The sequence below is a fragment of the Zeus faber genome (assembly GCF_960531495.2).
Source record: "Zeus faber genome assembly, chromosome: 15".
Taxonomy (NCBI): Eukaryota; Metazoa; Chordata; class Actinopteri; order Zeiformes; family Zeidae; genus Zeus; species Zeus faber.
In genome coordinates this window covers 10193661-10211854 of record NC_137194.1, presented here as the reverse complement: position 1 = coordinate 10211854, position 18194 = coordinate 10193661, and the positions used below count along the sequence as shown (strand labels likewise).

General features: G+C 43.4%; 1 protein-coding gene across 2 annotated transcripts in view; it reads right to left on the bottom strand.

The window, feature by feature from the left end:
- Positions 1-362: 362 nt before the first annotated feature.
- pdpn (podoplanin) overlaps positions 363-18194 on the bottom strand; it is a 19602-nt gene continuing 1770 nt past the window's right edge. For both annotated transcript variants that reach the window (XM_080015477.1, XM_080015476.1), the window contains exons 3-5: positions 6979-7452; positions 6265-6373; positions 363-2080 (exon numbers count right to left, since the gene is read on the bottom strand). In XM_080015477.1, coding sequence (XP_079871603.1) covers positions 2074-2080; positions 6265-6373; positions 6979-7452 — 590 coding nt within the window. In that variant the 3' untranslated portion in view covers positions 363-2073. The remainder of the gene's footprint in view (positions 2081-6264; positions 6374-6978; positions 7453-18194) is intronic.

The window sequence follows — 18194 nt, the reverse complement described above, 5'->3', positions numbered from 1 at the left end:
ATTTTGAACATTTATATTCACATTTGTAAATGATTGAAAAAAATATATATATATTTTTTGCAAATTGTAATCTGGATCTGCATGAGCATTGACTGCAGAAAAGAAGGCACTGTAGCACTTGTACTATAGGTATCAAAAGTATTATAGGCTCGCATTTTTAATACTTTAAGTACATTTTATAATAAATACTATTTACGAATACACTATTACCAATGTGGCACACTTTCACGATAATAATCTTAATAATTTTACTTGAGTAAAAGCGCTGAGTACTTCTTCCACCACTGACAATACTATAACAAATGACAATTCACAGCAGAAGCAGAAGCAAAAAGAAAATTGGAAAGAAACAGCCGGAAAGATCCTGTGTCGAGTTTTTTATTTTTTATTATTTTTTTTATTATTATTGAAACAATATGAACAAAAAACACTGCAATTAAATAAAATAATCCAAACACATGAGTCAGCGAAACCTCGAAGACTAAAGAGTTGATGATAATATGCAGTAACAGGGACGGGTGAGAGACGGGGGAGTTACTGTACGTCATCGCAAACGTTCGAGTCAAAAGCCTATTCATTAAATGTTACATCACTCCTTCAGTGCACGTATTAAACTGAGTTCGTAAGGCAAGCTGAGCTAAGCGGAAAAAAAGTTAATTTTTACAACCATTAATGAACACATACAATGGTGAGAATAACATTTAAAAAAACAAACACATGGGCATCGCTGCCGAACACCGAGCACTAAAACCAAGTGCAACTCTCAAACGTCATCCCGTGCGTGCTCTGCTTCATTAAAACTGGAAAGAAAAACAAAAAACCTCTGCTTTGGCATTTGGTACAAGCTGATACCAGACAGAGAAAAACTGCCTGTGGGTGAGCGTTTTGGAGAGGAAGCCAAAAGTAAATGCTGTGATAATCTACGGAATCGGTGGAGTCAATTCACATTAAAGCGCTTTTTTTTTGGGCGGGGGTAGAGGGTGGGGGTCCCAGAGACAGTGGCACAAACCCTTCTGCTGAATTTCACAGATACGTATTACGTCTTTAGAAGCCAGTGTCAAAGTCGGCAGAATGTCACGTTACTCTTGCGAATGTAGGCGCCGTGACGGTTTGCCGTCAGAACAACTTCTGCACAACGTGCTTCATACAATTGTCCGGCTTTTTTTTGTTGTTGTTGGTTTTCTTCTGTGGCGACGGGACTCACTGGCTTTGTGGTGTTTTTTGTTTTTGTTTTACTGTAATGGTTATTTGGACGCAAAGAAATTCTGTAAAGAAATAAAATAAAAATAATCGCCCCGCACGTTCTGTGTGTTCCATTATACTGAAATGCTAACGTAAGCAACTGCAACATGTGAGAAAGTCATTAGCTAAGTTAACTATGTCGTCCATTTGCAAGGTATATATACATCCTATGGAATTCAAAACATCCGCTCCCGACGTCCCCTCAGCCTTCGTCTATTTCTGTTTCGTCTAGTTTGTGTTTAACCCTTTTACATTTGTCGTTTTAGGTCCTTCTCGCCAGCACAACTGTAAATGTGCACGTGGTTGGCGAGAAAAGGAGCCGTTGTCGTGGTAAGCGCGAAGTCAGGTCACCTCCTTACTTTTCGAATCGAAAGCCCTGCAATGCTCTGAAACCTCACTGCAGCGTTGTGTTCCCGGGGTTGAGGGTGGAGCGGGGGGGAGGGGGATGCAGAGCCCTAAAAATCAGTGTTTTATTTGTATTTTTGTTTTATTTGGGGGGGTGGGTGGGTTAGGGGCAGGGGCGAGGATAGCTTGTCTAGCCATGCCTTTCCACGCGCACGCGCGCGCGCACACACACACACACACACACACACACACACACACACACACACACACACACACACACACACACACACACACACACACACACACACACACACACACACACACACACACACACACACACACACACAGACCTTCCTCCCCTCGTCTGGAAAGGTCAGACTAGCATGCTTGTTTAATGACAGGAAATGACATCACAGTTCAGTAGTTCAGAGTTTCCAGAACTTTGGGCACCCCTCTCTCTTCCTCGGCTGTTCTGTTTTTTTCCACTCAAGGTCTGTGGGAAAGAGAAGCAGAACGAGATACACAACGTGAGACAGGGCGGATGAACAGGATTTAAGGTTCTGCGGTTCGTTTGAGGCTGGGACCCAAAGGGGACACACTGTATTGTGCAAAACTCCCCCTTTTTCAGCGCTTGTGCACGTACATCTGGGCCTCTTGACGGTTCTACTCACTCACACACACACACACACACACACACTGTGAAATAAGACAACCCAGTCAGTTTATTGGGAGCTGCCTATTTCAGAAAACATGTACTACACGTCACGTCAGTAGAATTAGAACCGCCCTCCTTCTGAGTAACTCCACCCACGGCTGGAGCGCCACCGGGACCCGCGTCGAAGCTCAGGGCTCAGCGTGGGAAGTGCTCTGTTGTTGGCTGCAGAGACCAGCACAAATCTTTTCAAAGAAAGAGCAGCTAACACCAAATGTCTGTGACAAAACTGCAGACGAGGGAAATGTGTGCGTGTGTTTGTGTCCACGGTAGGTTTACTGTACTGTATTGTGTACCATTCGCTGCGACGTGCGATCCGCTCCGTGTTTTTTCCCAACAAAACCGTAGATGTGAATTTTTTTTTTTTTATATTTTGCGACGTTTCTGGAATTTGATGAAACAAAAAAAGCTCCAAGCTCGGCGCTGCTCACCGCGGTGGAAGTCGGAACAGACTTTTAAATGAAGTCTTGCAGATCTGATACGAGTGAAGATTCAGAAACTGGACTGCTTATTTCTCGCCTCAAATTTGTATCTGAAAATTTGAATGTACTGATGAGGTGAAATCAGTGAAAGTTTACAGAGAATCCCATTGGCTCATGGAACTAGGGGCCTCTGGAGGGTGGCTCCTCCCACTGAAACAGCCTGTTTTCAGACAGGGTGGATTGGACGCAGGTCAGAATGGCTCCAATCTGAGTGGTATTTTCAGCATTAAACTTTAAAAACATGTTTTGGTGACCTCAGAGACAATATATTAACTCGGTGAAAAGGATAATGGCATAATAGGTGCTCTATGAACGATCCGAGTTAAAGGACCATACAATACAACTATGGCAACATGCATTTTTGTCAAAGGAAGTTCATTTTGTCATATTTTGTATTTGTTAATTCCATTCGAAAAAACGGCATTGCTTTAACAAATACAAAAAAGTAACTGTGACAAAAATAAACATTACTGTAGTGCAACTAGGATATCATCATCATCATATGAAAAATAGAGAAACATTAAAAATCTAAAAATGTGAGCCACCATTAGGAAAAAAAACCAAACATGTGCTTGCTGACTAGTAAATGGGTTGAATCTCAATTTGACACTGGCATGGTCCTTTATGGTGTACAGAGCGACACTGACAACAAAATGGGAAATTGGGAAAATGGGAATTGCTGTACAGTATATACCGCGTAACTTTCACTGATTTCACCTCATCAGTCCGACAAAATCTGTTTCTGAACAAATTTGAGGCGAGAAATAAGCAATCCAGTTGCTGAATCTTCACCCATATTAGATCTACCATGCCTCATTTAAAAGTTTCAAGCTTGTGGGAGACACGATGATTATTTGTTTCATGTCAACGTCAAAAAATAAAATAAAATAATAAATACATCTAGTATTAAAACACTTATCGGCTTTGTTTGGATAAACGCACAGCGTATCATGTGCCGCAGCCTACAGTCTATGTACCACATAGGTTTTTTTTTTTGTTTGTTTTTTTTTAAAGAAACACACAACAATGTTAGGTTTTATATACTTACATTTCCATTGTCTGCAGTTTCTTCACAGACAGTTGGTATTAATTCCTCTTTCTTTAAAAAGATTTGTCGAGTTACTCAGATGGGGGGGCAGCTCGAGTTCTACTGAAGCCCACCGTGACGTAAGCGTTGGCTGCAAATGTGAGCGACTCGTTTCAGGACATGTTTTCTGAAAGAGGCGGCTCACAATAAACTGACCGAGCTGTCTTATTAGCCCTTTCCCACTGCACAAAAAACCCTGTAACACCCGCTAACATCCGGTACTTGTCACCAGTGGGGAAGGAAAAACCCCGGGTCAAATTATCCCTCAATAGACCCGGGTTTAATCGGCGCCACCTCCGATCGGCTGTGATGTGAACAGGACGCCCGGGTCGAGCCGCTTTGGTCCCTTTACCCGCGCGTTGAAGTTCCCGACACTGGCGCATAAATAGACAGGAATATACGTGTATCATTCCATCATTTTATATTCCATTTAGAATCCAATGTCTTTTTTCCGCATGGGGGACCATGAAATGTTTTGAGTGTGGGGATCTCACCGTGGGGAGCCCGACAGAGAACCCCCACACTCCCTGCCGCGCTCCAAGTCACTCCAGCACCGCCCCGAGCCGGTCCCGGCTGCATTGATACTCCACGCTGCTTCTACTGTAGCGTTGGGTCGTTGGTGAACGATCCGATTCTTTTGAACAGCTCGAAAAAACCTCCTTCCCCCATGTTTTACAGTTTTATGTCGTTGTTTGTTTGAGTTGCTGTCTCCTCTCCTGTTTTGTTCCCAATCACACTGGAACCATGACACGGCCCTCTTCCGGCTGATCGTGACATCGAACGTGACACACCAGGTCTTTCTCCTAGCAATGGGAAAGCTGTCTCGCCTATTTTTTAAAAAACCCGCTCATTTTGGTGTGAAAACAAGGTGTATTCTACATCCTTCCTCCGGAGACGCCAAAATAACATCTGCATTTTAGTGTTCAACTTTTTCCAGATGTGTGTGAGAGAAAATTTTCAACACAGGTCTAAAATGTTGCTTCCCATCATTTATAACTGTTTTTGTTCACAAAAATGCTTTTCAACTGAGAAACTTAGCACTCAGCAGCAGCTTCTCTGTGTAACCCAATAGGACTAACACTAAATCTCCTTTTCAAAAACGGGACAAAAACAAAGCTGATGAGGTCACTGGATAAAAAATAAATGTCCCCTTAAGTGTGTCAGGATGTGATGGGTGTTAAGGCTCTGAGGTGTTTGAACCACGACGAGAGGGTTAAACAGTTAGCGGAATGTAATAATAATTCCCACAGGGAGTATTAAAGAAACGGAGACACTCTCTTTCTTTTCCCATGTTTTTTGTTCTTGGCAGACCAACGACACGGGAAGCGTTCCGCTGTCAGTGACACTCAACGCAACAGAATCAAACCCTGACAGCGTGTTGTCAGACAGAAGGGCGTGGTGCATGGGAAAACAGCTGTCAATTAGACCATTCTTCCACCACGTTCCCAAGGGGACGGGCAGAGTGGTCACGCTACCGCGTTGAGTGGCAGACGCTAGTGGGACGGTTGCATATGATATCACATCCTGCTCTCCTCTGCACAAAAATGCTGCACGCCTTAGTAGTCCGAGGTTTAAATCAATCAAATGAACACTGAGAAAGAGGATTTTACTTCCTCCATTTCCTCTAAATGTATATAATAATTAGAGAAAACCTATTAAAAATGTAACGCTTGGAGCGATGGCTTTATCATGTTGTGGATCAGAATTTGAGCGTGCCGTGTGACTGCAGCAACCACCTTGTGGGAAATTGACATCAAACTTTCCTTATTTGTATATTTTATATTTTATAGATGTTAAACTTTACACACTATTTTATGGCACTAGTTGTCTAGGTGGAAAATTGGAAAAATAGGTGGAAAAATTGCCCTGCACTGATCATTTGATTTCACTCATTAGTTGGACCTCTGCGTTGGTGCTTATTAGTAAATCCACATAGCTGGCTAAATAATCAGAGTGCTAGTTGAGATAGCTGCTCGACCGTGACGCAATTTCCACTCTCGAGAGGGTGTGTCAAAAAATTATACAAATGCAGAATGAAAATGTCCGAAAAATCACGTGGCTGCAACCCCACCTGTGGTGGTCTCACTCAATGTCATTTTCTTTGTGACGGAGAGTTGATATTATCTTGGAAAACGTTCTCGCCAACACCCATTACATCACGGGTAGCGTAATTCACAGCATTCCGCCATGAGAAGTATCGAGTGCCTAGATGATAAAATGTTTCTCAGAAGTGGCTCAATGCAGAAAATTACAACACTAAGTGTGTCTGTGCATTTGTGTTTATACATACTGTACATGCACAGTATGCACTGGCTTAGTGCTGTGTGGGCATGTAAAGCTCTTTGAGACTATAACTACACAAATAAATTCTTCCCTTTTGAAAAAGCTGTACTCACGAGTATTTTCCCATCCTCCTCAGCAAGGCGATAACCACAGCGATTACAATGACCACTGCCACCAACACACCGATTACGATGCCAACCACCTGACCGGAGCTCATGCCCTCTGTAAGGAAGAGAAATGTGAAGTCAATAAAGACCAATCATAAGTTACACATGCTGTAAATTGACTGACATGTACAAGAAATGATCTATTTCACGCTTTTATATTATTCATTATCAGTCATATGAAAGATTTAGGGAGAAAACGGGGGAGAGAGAGGCAGAGTCAGAGATAAAGAATATATATTTATGTGTGTTCTTTTATTATACATGGTGCAGTTTTTTTTCTGAAATTTCCGTATTCAAGTCATTTTACATTTTATGTTATTTTTCTCACTACCGTAGGTTTTTTTTTTTAAATGCTAACTAGCTGCATTTTACTTTAATTATTTAACACTTTTAATTATAAAAAATAATATACATAGCACTCTGTAACCATGGGTCCTGTATAAATTAAGTATGTAAGTAAGTATTGTGATTATTCTTATATCAAAATCTAAATATCAAATTTACATATCAACCACATAAAATTAAAATCTTTCAATAACAACCACTTCCAGTTTCGGTACAAAGCACTTGAAGTTGAGTATTCTATCACATTATTTCGATGAAGACAGACATCACTAAACTAGACCAAACGATCCAACGCTAATCCACTACAGTTCTCACCATCTGCTCCGTTCTCGACAACCACCCCATTGGCCGTCTTGGCGTCGGGCCCTGCCTCCTCAGTGTGGGTCTCCTGCACCGCTGTGGGGGCTGCAGTCTCCACAGCGGGGGCTGCAGTCTCCACAGCGGGGGCTGCAGTCTCCACACTGAGGGCTGTCGTGGGGGAGTCCGTCTCGGTGGGTGTCGCATCAGTGGCTGTGTGAGCCGGGGCGTCGGTGTCGACGGGTGTGGCCTGGTTGGTGAAAGTCTCATGCACCGTCGTACTGTCCATAGCGGCGGCGTCCGTAGTGGCGGCCTCCGTAGCGGCGGCATCTGTAGTGACGGCGTTCGTAGCGGCGACCTCGGGTAACATCTCCGGTTTGGCGGTGTGAGGCCCGGTGACCACGTCCACCATGGTCACCGTCACCCCCAGTGAGGCTTCTTCTGTAGAGGCAGCGGTCGCAGCATTGTGGTCAGATGGGAGCTCTGTGGGGCCTGGGGGCAAATCAATCAATGAGCTGAGATATACAGTATACATAGGTTATATGTACAGCGCCTATTAGGGATGCAACTGTACACGGTATGTTATTGAACTGTTTGGCACACCCCCTACGGTTCATTATGCACATGTGAACCGCGGTATTTTGGTATCACGGTAGAAGTCCACTGGACACGTTGGCGCAGCGTACGTGCCGCGTCTTATGGAACCCACTGTTGCAGCTCCACTGGCCCCATCAGCCATGCCGGTTCCGTGCGAAATTTCTCTATTTTTGCACGAGAGGTCTATTTTTCTCTCCAACTGTGTGCAGCTACGCAGCCTTTTCCAAATAAACATGAGATAAACCAACACAGAAATGTTTTTGTAAAGAGTATAATCAATCAAGGTGTCCAGTTGGAAAATAACCCCTGTGATGGCTGTGTCTCTTTTTATTACGGACTTCTCCTCAGAGACTCGCTTCCACTTGTGCTAGTATTGTGTCGTTCACGGACGATCTGATTCTTTTGAACGGCTCTTGGAATGAAGGGAACTGACTCTCGCTGGGTGATGACTCGTTTTTTTATGTCAAGTTTTACAGTTTTATTTTGTGTTGTTTGTTTAAGTTGCTGTTGAAAGATTTCTGCCGCTGGCAAATTGTTCCCCCTCTATGTAAGAGATGTCCTATGCTCCTCCCTCACCGGGAGGTGCCCTGGCTACAAAGGAGCGCACCTGCTGTCATGTCAGGTTCACAAAGCGAAGGCACACACGCACTGGTCTAACTGTCACAATAAGTTATTTTACTATTATTATTTACGTGTGAAAAACACTGTTTATACCTGTTCTACACAAAAATAACTAACTATAGTCCTGGTTTAATAAATGTTTTATTATGAAATGTTTTGAAAATATTATATAAATAAATATGAACGAAAATTAATATTTTAATTTCCCACTATCCTTGACACCTCTCCTTCAATCAGATGATCTTATGCAAATTATAACAACCCACCAATGAACTTGAACCCCTGTCTCCCCACCCCCCCCAGAGTCATACACAGAGTTGTTCTTAAATATAGATACTGAAACCGTTGGTGACCGTGGCCCCAAAACCGTGATACATACCGAACCGTGAGCCCATTGTACCATTACATCCCTAGTGCCTATATATTATTATAGGATAAAAATATATGTATTGTAATATGTAATATATGTTGAATTTTTGCCAGCAGATGGGGGTTCAACCAGTACTGAACAAGGGGGATGAATACTCATGAATTATTGACATATGACAAAGTTTATTTGAATGGTTTTTGGTGGGTGGGGATATAAACTGATCAGCCACAACATTAAAACCGCTGAGAGGTGAAGTGAATATCATTCACCATCTCCTTCCAATGGCACCTGTCAAGGGGTGGGATCAGTTGTTGAAGTCGATGTGTTGGAGTCAGGAAAAATGGTCAAGCGTAAGGACCTGAGCGACTTTGACAAAGGTGAAATTGTGATGGCTAGATGACTGAGTCAGAAAATCTCAGGTCTTGTGGGGTGTTCCCGGTATGCAGTGGTAAGTACCTACTAAAAGTGGTCCAAGGAAGGACAACCAGTGAACCCGCAACGGGGTCGTGGACGCCCAAGGCTCATTGATGCACGTGGCACGTGAGCAAAGTGTAGCCCTGGTCCAATCCCTCAGTAGCACATATTGCTGAAAAGGTTAATGCTGCTATGATAGAAAGTTGTCAGAACACACAGTGCATCACAGCTTGCTGTGTATGGAGCTGCGTAGCCGCAGACCAGTCAGGGTGTCCATGATGACCCCTGTCCACCGCCAAAAGAGCCTACAATGCTAATGTGAGCATCAGAACTGGACCATGGAGCAATGGAAGAAGGTGGCCTGGTCTGATGAATCACGTTTTCTCCTACATCATGTAGATGGCCGGGGTTAGGCTCCTATCCGATAGAGCATCTGTGGGATGTGCTGGAATAACAAGCCCGATCCATGGGGGCCCCACCTCGCAACTTACAGGACTTAAAGGATCTGCTGCTAAAGGTCTTGGTGCCAGATACCACAGGACCCCTTCAGAGGTCTTGTGGAGTCCATGCCTCCACGGGTCAGAGCTGTTTTGGTGGCAAGAGGCGAACTACACAATATTAGTGGTGGTTTTAATGTTGTGGCTGATCGGTGTGTGTGTGTGTGTGTGTGTGTGTGTGTGTGTGTGTGTGTGTGTGTGTGTGTGTGTGTGTGTGTGTGTGTGTATATATATATATATATATATATATATATATATATATATATATATATATATATATATATATATAGTGTATCAAGAAAGTGATGGGGATCAAGCATCTTAAAAGCTGAATAGATGTTCTAAATGCTACATTCGTAGAAGGATGAAATTGGTATTAATGACCTTCTCATCTGTTAAACCGGACTACCCCTTTATTAAAGCAACATTCCTCTGTAATGACACAGGGGAATATTAAGATACTGAAGCCAACTCAGTGTGCTCATGCCATGCCCTGAATGACCCTCTGTGAGCTGGAAAGTCCCTCAATCTGCCAGGATGGATGAGAAAACTCAGTGCAAACCGTCTAAATATTCACATTCCTGCCCGACCGGCGTCCTGCTTCCCTCCACTCTCGCCTTCACTCACTCACACGTTATTTTGTGAGGTCATCCCGTCTGCCCCCACCCCACTTTTCCCACTCCTGCAATCCTTCCAATCCCAGCATAATTCCACAGAAGCTTAGAGAACATGGCTGCCACTCCCTGTGACCAAATAAACAGTTACCACCCCGACCCTGCATCCTTTCTTAAGGGCGGCTAGCATGGCACATCACCGGCCACATTTCTTGCAGAGGAAGTCTCAACCCGTTAAGAGTGGCTGGAGCGCAAGTGGAGAACAGGAAGCCACGTCAGGGATCGTTTATCCTAAGTTGTTCAACACACACAGGCCCTGACGGGGGAAGTAGCTGATTGTGTGAGAAACACAATGAGGGGACGAACAAAGTGGTTTCTCATTAGCTTACTACGTGAAGAAGAACTCCTACAATTCATTCAGGAAGAGGGACGTTTGTTGATACAGCTATCTACAAAAACACCCAGAAGAACGTTGACTTGAACTCTGAAAAGCCAATAAGGTTGATTTGATGGGGAGCACTTTTAAGAGATTAAAGGCCCTTCCACTCAAAACTGTTTTCTTTATTTTTACCACCTCTTGTAATCATGCCTTTGTATATACAGATTGATGGACAAAACTTGCCAAGTGCAGTCTTAAAGTTCCTCTGCAGAAGAGAGGGCGCTACGAGGGTTTCTGGGGGAAGAAAAACGAGCAGGGACAAGGATCTTTTTCATACACCACAAAAAGGTTGAACCAATAATGATCCGTTATGCAAATACATACGATAGCAAAGGGATCCTGTGCTTCAAAAAATGGTTGGATTTTAGCTACAAAGATTGGATTGAAGTGCCTCATACCACAGACGGGACTCAACACTTTCGACCTTGAACTTTTAAGCTGTATCTTTACATGTAAGTATGTCAAGTCATTCAGCAGACAGTCTGTGTTTTCAGCAAAATGGAGGCTCCCATTTCATAGCCCATGAATGTATGAAGACATGTACTTATCCCAGTGTCTTTCATCAAGGCTTGGACAAGGAAGGGACCTGAGTTAAACCCAATCATTTCCCTCGGTGACGAAACCCGATCTCCCACTGTTCAGCATCCTCCGAGCCACAACTAAGCGCTTAGACTGGAAAGCACGGCTTCATAAATTAAGGAGGTAGGTTTCACTGTGGTACTAAAATTACGGCCTACAGTTAGCTTTCCATTGGCACGATGTTGGCCTGAAATCTCCTCTCTGCCCCAGAAAATAAACCTTTTTTTTAATCAGTCTGCTATTCCTGTTCTCGTACTGCAGAGTCCAGGAATGAGCCGACTTCTAAACATAACGCGTGACATCATGTTCCCCCCACTTCGCCGCCTTCTCCAATTGTTCTAAATACTTACAGTAATACAGAATGCCGCACAAGGGTAAAAATAACTCTGAATGGCCCCAACTTATCTGACAACCATGGTTGTTATACCTAATCCAGTGCTATAGCGAGCCTGTTCATTAGCAACAGGTGGTGCAAATATAACCAAACATTTGTCCCTAGCTATTCCGACAAAGCTGTCAGGGTGCTTTTAAACTTGCGTGGCGGCTGTTTATTTGGAATGTGAGGGTGCGATGGTACACTTCACAGAGAACGGCCATGCGCTATGAGTAATCATGGCCGCCCCCTCCACCTCTCAAACCTCCCCAGTCATAGGGTGGTCCGTAAGGGTTCCACTTACAGTACAATTGTTTCATTATGCCGATAGCTCCCATAATTAGCTATAAAGTCGTGGTTCCTCTGAACTTAGTTGGCTTTTCCTTAGGCTAACACAGACACAGGAGTGAGTGAGAGACAAACAATCTTGACCATTAGTCATTGGATCAATTTGAGAAATGGGTTTTGAATTTCTATCTGTGATTATTTTGGGTTTCTCAATTTACGGTTCAAAGTAGAAATCGGTAAGATAACTTTGTAAAAAACGTTTTTTAAATACGTTGTAAAAAACACATTTTATACAATTTTTAGCTGGCACTTTATAAAAAACAGTCAATGTATTTGTGTTATAGACCACTATCTGTGCTGTAGCTCGCTGTGGGCATTAAGGACAATTTTTTTTTCAGTGTACCATGTTGCCTCCCCTTTCATATCACCTCTCCTCTCTAAAGCTGTTTCCTCCACATCTTTATGCCCTTTCTACTCTTTCTATCAATCCCTCCCCTGTCTGAATAATCGAGAAAGAGGGAGGGACAGAGCCAGAGGAGGAGGAGAGGAGAGAGAGGAAGAGGGAGAAGGGGAGAGAGGGAGACTGAGAAAATTACTCAGAGTGAAAGAGAGGCAATGAGACAGAACGAGGGAGAGGGGAGTGGGGAGAAGAAAGGAGTAAAAGGAACGGTATGTCTTTAAACTGAAAGAGTGAGGCTTCCCGCAGACCATGTCCATTTTGCTGCTTGACTTATAAACTCCCCTCTGTTGAAGACCACCTCTTGTTTTTTTGCCATACAATGCTTTTCTGTGAAAGTCCCTGATGCAATACCTTGATGTCAGTGACCGCCAAAATTGTTATCTTCTAAACAACTGATTTGAAGTTCAACCGGAAGTGAAGTGGCTAGAGGTGGTTTTTCAATGGCTCGGGTTTCCTGTTTGTCTTGTACAAATCACATGGTAATAACCACTCACAGCAGATCCAAGTGTTCAAAATACAAACTAGCATTATTTATGTATGTATGCCATGCAGGCTGCAAAGTGGGAGGGTATTGGGAAACATACGATAACACTATCTAGTCCTCCACCCACATTTAAAGTCTACTGAACTCCTGTTACTTCCACTAATGTGAAATAATTACTATTGCCACAACTAATTATCACATTTTAAGATATATAGATAAAGATAATAATAACTATTATAATGCCCTTTGTGGCGCATTTTTTAACCACCCATACTTAAAAGGAGCTCTACAATGAATAGGGGTGCAACGGATCACAAAACTCACGGTTAGGATCGTATCACGGTTTTTAGTCACGGATCAGATCACTTTTCAGATCAGCAAAAAAAAAAAGAAAAGAAAGGGAGACAAGTATAACTTTACCTTCCATTTCGGTGTTAAACAATTAAAGCAAGGAGCTTTTGCCCATGGCCTTAAATAGGACAACATACAAGATGTCCAATGTTTAAATAAAATCTTAAAATATACAAAATATTCAAAACTCAATTATTAAATTAAAGTGCAACACGAGGCACACATGATACCTTCTTCCTTTAAACATGGTAGTGAATGAAAAAACATGATCCGACCCCAGTAACTGAATATAATTCCAATAAATAACAAACCAAATTTCATGAAAATTTGATCGGAATTAAGCAAGTTACAGTTGATTCTGGAGAAAAGTCTGCTCTTTCAATACACATGTATTTGTTTACTACTACCCTTGAGCGCTCCAGTATGGCGGACACTCTGATGCGCATTTACATGTCGTAAACTAGCAGCAACACAGACACACCATGAACCAATCACTGCGCTTCAGAGTAAAACACAGCACACATCTGTCTTGTCTATATTCTTTTCACTGCAACTCATATTTAAGGGATTATTACTTTAAAAAGTAACAGTGACAGTAAACCTGTATTTCTCTATGATGGTTAAATTTTGCAATTGGTCCGAGGTTGACATGCGGAACCTTGGAACCTTGATATGTACGGAGCACAGATCAACTACATTCCGTTGCACCGCTAACAATAAATAAAACAATAGTAAACAAATCAAATAAAAGCCAACACAAATGCAGGATGTGAATTCTAAACAAGGAAAGGGCGGACGGAAACAAAAATAAATGTTGAGAACAAAAAAAAGAGTATTTCATGCCCTTCGTTTCTTTTTAGGAAACTTGACGTATTTTTTAACCAGGCTGCTTGTGAAATTCTGGGTATAAAATTTGTTTTGAATCACATTTCCATCCAGCCTTCATCCCATGTTTACAGCTCCCCAGAGAAATACGCTAAATTGGAGCTCAGTTACTCTTGCTTCATACCTTGTCGCTGCTGTAATCGCTTAGAGCTCATGAAATAGATGATGATTACGTCACATGTATTACCTATAAGCTGTACTGGCATTACTACATGGAAAAGACACAATATTAATGTTATGAGCTATGTCTGTTTTTACACTGCTATGAAACCTCTGTGAAAAGGGTCCACACATGGAAAGATGGGGGTGTAAAGTAGGCGCAGGAAAGGAATACAGAATACTGGGAATGAATGTGGGAGGTGGAGCCGTTTCGTAGGGGTGTTGGTGGTGGTGGTGTGGGGGTCGGGGGCTCGGCCATCCTCGGCCCTGGAAGACAGATTATGAAAGAGTGGGAAGGTGAGAGGAGTGGGTGTATGAGAGAAGACGGCACAGAAAGATACACAATGTGAGGGACAAAGGGAGGGAGGAGCAGAATACATCCATCACCAACACAATCAGCTGTCACTGAGGCTGCGTGGACGTGTGTGAACCTACTTGGAATCAATCATACTGGAATCAGTATGTTATATATGTGTTTTCGTGAACAAATGTGTGGGGTATGTTAGTGTGTGTGTGTAAATCATATGTATCGTGCATAAGTGAGTAGGAAGACTTTACATGCATGCGTGTTTTTGTGTGAAAGAATTGCGTGGGGTACATTTATGTAGATTGTGTGTGTGGGTGTTACTACTCTGGTGTGTGACTTAATGAGTGTGTACGTTTCAGTGCGTGTTTGCCTAAACATATGTACATGTGGGAGGACACTCGTGTGAATGAGTGTGTATATTTGTACACTACATGTAGTACCATGTGTAAGCCTAAGCTCTGTATTACAGGACAGACTCCATCTGCTTCCAGCAGGAAGGGAGTGTCGGGGAATGTTTTTTTTTCCAGTGCTGTAGGAGTGAAGTGTCTCAGAGAGATAGTCATACTGCAGTGTGGCACAGCACAGCACGAGTATAACTCCCCCATTTAGTGGTGGGAGTCTGTCTGGGAGACATCAGGGCGCGCCTCGCATCGTAGAAAACTCCTGGGAGTTTAGGAGGAGGAGAGACCCGTAAACAATGGTGAACAAGTACTGAGAATTATACCTGGGTTAGAGTACTGCTACCGCAGAAATAATTCACTTAAGTCAAAGTAGAACTGATAAAGAATAAGATGTCGGGAAGAATAAATAAGATTCTGAGCAGAAAATCTATGAATTACATCTGGAATGACTATTTTTTACTTTTACAATCAACACATAAAACCAAATGAAAGTAGATACAAGGTCTGTCATACCATCCAGATTATGAACCCGTTACCGCCTTAGGAACCAGACAAATTCAAAAAGCATTTTTCATTGCAGACTAAAAAAGGAAAAATAAGCCAAAAACCGAAAACCAGCCTCATATTATTCACAATATCTTTATCAATTTACAAAAAAGCTCAACAATAATCACTACATTTGTAGATAATATTCTTTATATCCTTAAATGCACACCTCTTCTGCAGTCATATGGATTGCTGGTCTTCAGGGAGTCGCTGGAGTGGCCCTGCTACTTCAGCCATGTGGCTGGAATGCCACTCTCGTGTAACACGGGAAGACTGAATTAGCCTCTTGTCAAATGTCTGCCTCACGGAAGAAACCTAGGACTGGCCAGCGTCCTCTGGGTTTGTCCATGCATCCACACACACACACACACACACACACACACACACACACACACACACACACACACACACACACACACCACACACACAGCCCAAAAAACTCACTATCTTCTCGTGGAAACTTCCTTGAGGAGAAACTGAGCGGGTTTTTTTTAAGCTAGTGATTCATATTCAAAACTTGAGACTTGGAATGACGTGAGAAGTGCTCGTACCTCATCCTTCCTCTCATCTAGCCAGGGGCTCTCGACGCCATGTGGCTCATATTTGGAGTATGAGCGCAACATTTGAGTCATTTTTACAAGTGGGCATGGACGGAAGGCGCTGACCTCTCTCTTCAGTGGCCAGATGTGCCGGGGCTGTTAAATGCCCAGGGAACGCAGACAAAAGTCATTACGAGGCTGCGTAGCGGGGCAGGGGAGGGGCCTTTGTGCGTGTGTGTGTGTGTGTGTGTGTGTGTGTGTGTGTGTGTGTGTGTGTGTGTGTGTGTGTGTGTGTGTGTGTGTGTGTGTGTAAGGTTTTACAGGATGCTTGGGGTTTGCAAGTCAAGTGGGCAGGGGTGAGGCAACCAACAAGCCCTGTTTTCGAGCATGAATGTGGACTGGTTTATCTTAAGTACCTTAACCTTAAATTGCTCTGCTCCTTGCACTTTTGGGCTGCAGCAAGCTAACATTTTCAGAGTTTGAAAAGTTTTGGGTTGTTGATTTGTTGTTGTCTTGCCACTGAGCAGATTGATGTGGGAAAGTGGAGGCCACATTATTTTGGGCTGGTGATGGGTTATAAATAGCCCCCTACAGTACCTCTATCAGCCCCTTGCTCTCGGCCTCCTCACTGCCCTTACTTTTTACCTAAACCAGACAGACATGGAAACTAACTAGTTACAACATCTTCCGTTACGGTACTCAAGTACGTTTTTACCTGTAAAGGTAAAATTCAGTACTTTTGTTAACTTGAATTATTGTCTAACAAAGTATTGTACTCGCAACACAAAGCATTCCTGTCTCTGACTATAAGCTGGATGCAGTTTAGTCAACAGTGCAATCACCACTATTGTGCACAAAATAAAAATGGCTAAGTAATGAATTGCGTTTGTCCATGTTTTTTACAAGTGGGTCATAGCCAATATCAACTCAAAAAGATTGTTTTCCCCAAATACACAGGGCGAAAAAAGCAACTAAATCAGTAATTACTTAGTATCAGTAGTAGTATTACAAACCAATACTTAATTTTCTTCATCACTTCTACATCGTACTTCTACTCTTGTAACTGATCTCCGCAGTAACTCTTACTCAAGTGAGGATTTCCATCTCTGCCACCAACCTGACGACCCCCCAGTGTGAACTCAGTGGGAGTGGGACGGTGTGTGGCTATGTATGAATGGCAGAGGTGGGGGTGTTTGCGTGTGTGGGGGGGTGAGTGGAGAGGGCGGCGGAGTGTGGGGGTCATTGGGTGGTAAAGCTGAATAACCCGCCAAAGATAGGTAAATGTAAAAAGGGAAATAGTGGAGCCTACAGACTCACGACATGCAAGTTAGGAGTGTGGAGCGACACTGTAAAGTCATCACATACTGGCCGTTCTCTCCCTCCCTCTCATTCTGTCTATTACTCTCTCCCCTCTGCCGCGCCACCATCCATATGAACCTCTTAAATATAGAGCGGCCCTCTATTAATACACACACGCTAAACCATACCAGCCCTGTCCTGCTGCCCTGTAGCGTGCGGCAGCCCCCCGCCCCGGCTCCCCCACTCAAAGAGGACCGCCACCTCCACCACACACCACCCTCACCCCCATCGCCTCGTCTCTCCCCCGGGGTAAGTACTAATAACCAGGGTCACGGAAGGAAGCAGAAAGAATAGAGACAGACGTGGTGGCGCTCGGGCAGAGAAATACAAGTTAGAGTGCTACAGAGTCAGGAGGGAGGTTCAGGAATAAGAGAGAGAGGGAGAGAGGGAGGGAGCGAGAGAGGGAGAGAGTGTGGAAGGGAGGGAGAGAGAGGAAAGGGCAGGAAGGGAAACGGAGGAGCCAGGGATACGTTTCAGGATAAACATATTGGGTGTAAATTTCAGTGTAAGCCCCCCACTCCCACCCACCTCGCTAAACTCCAATCCCATCGCCTCCCTCCCTCCCTCTCTGTTTTGGGAGCCTTCCAAAAGGATATTCCTTCCATTTCCAAGCCAGTGCCAAGAATTTGGTGTGCACGCGGCAGAAGACCTCTCACGTATTACATCACATTGCCTGTCTCAGGACTCCAAATCACGCTTGTCCTCCTCTCTACGATCTTACACGCACCAGAAAGACGTAGAAAAGCAGAGAAAAGTATAAAAGTATCGACTGTCCACCAGTCGTCCCAATTTAGGATAAGATAACATAAGCTTTACTGGTCTCCAGGGGGAGAAATTTGATGAGCAACCAATGTGCTGCAATAAAAGCGGGACAAAACAATGAACATAATTAACATTCAACAGGACATTATATGCATGTACAGTAACATGATAAAGAAAACGAAGGCTGAG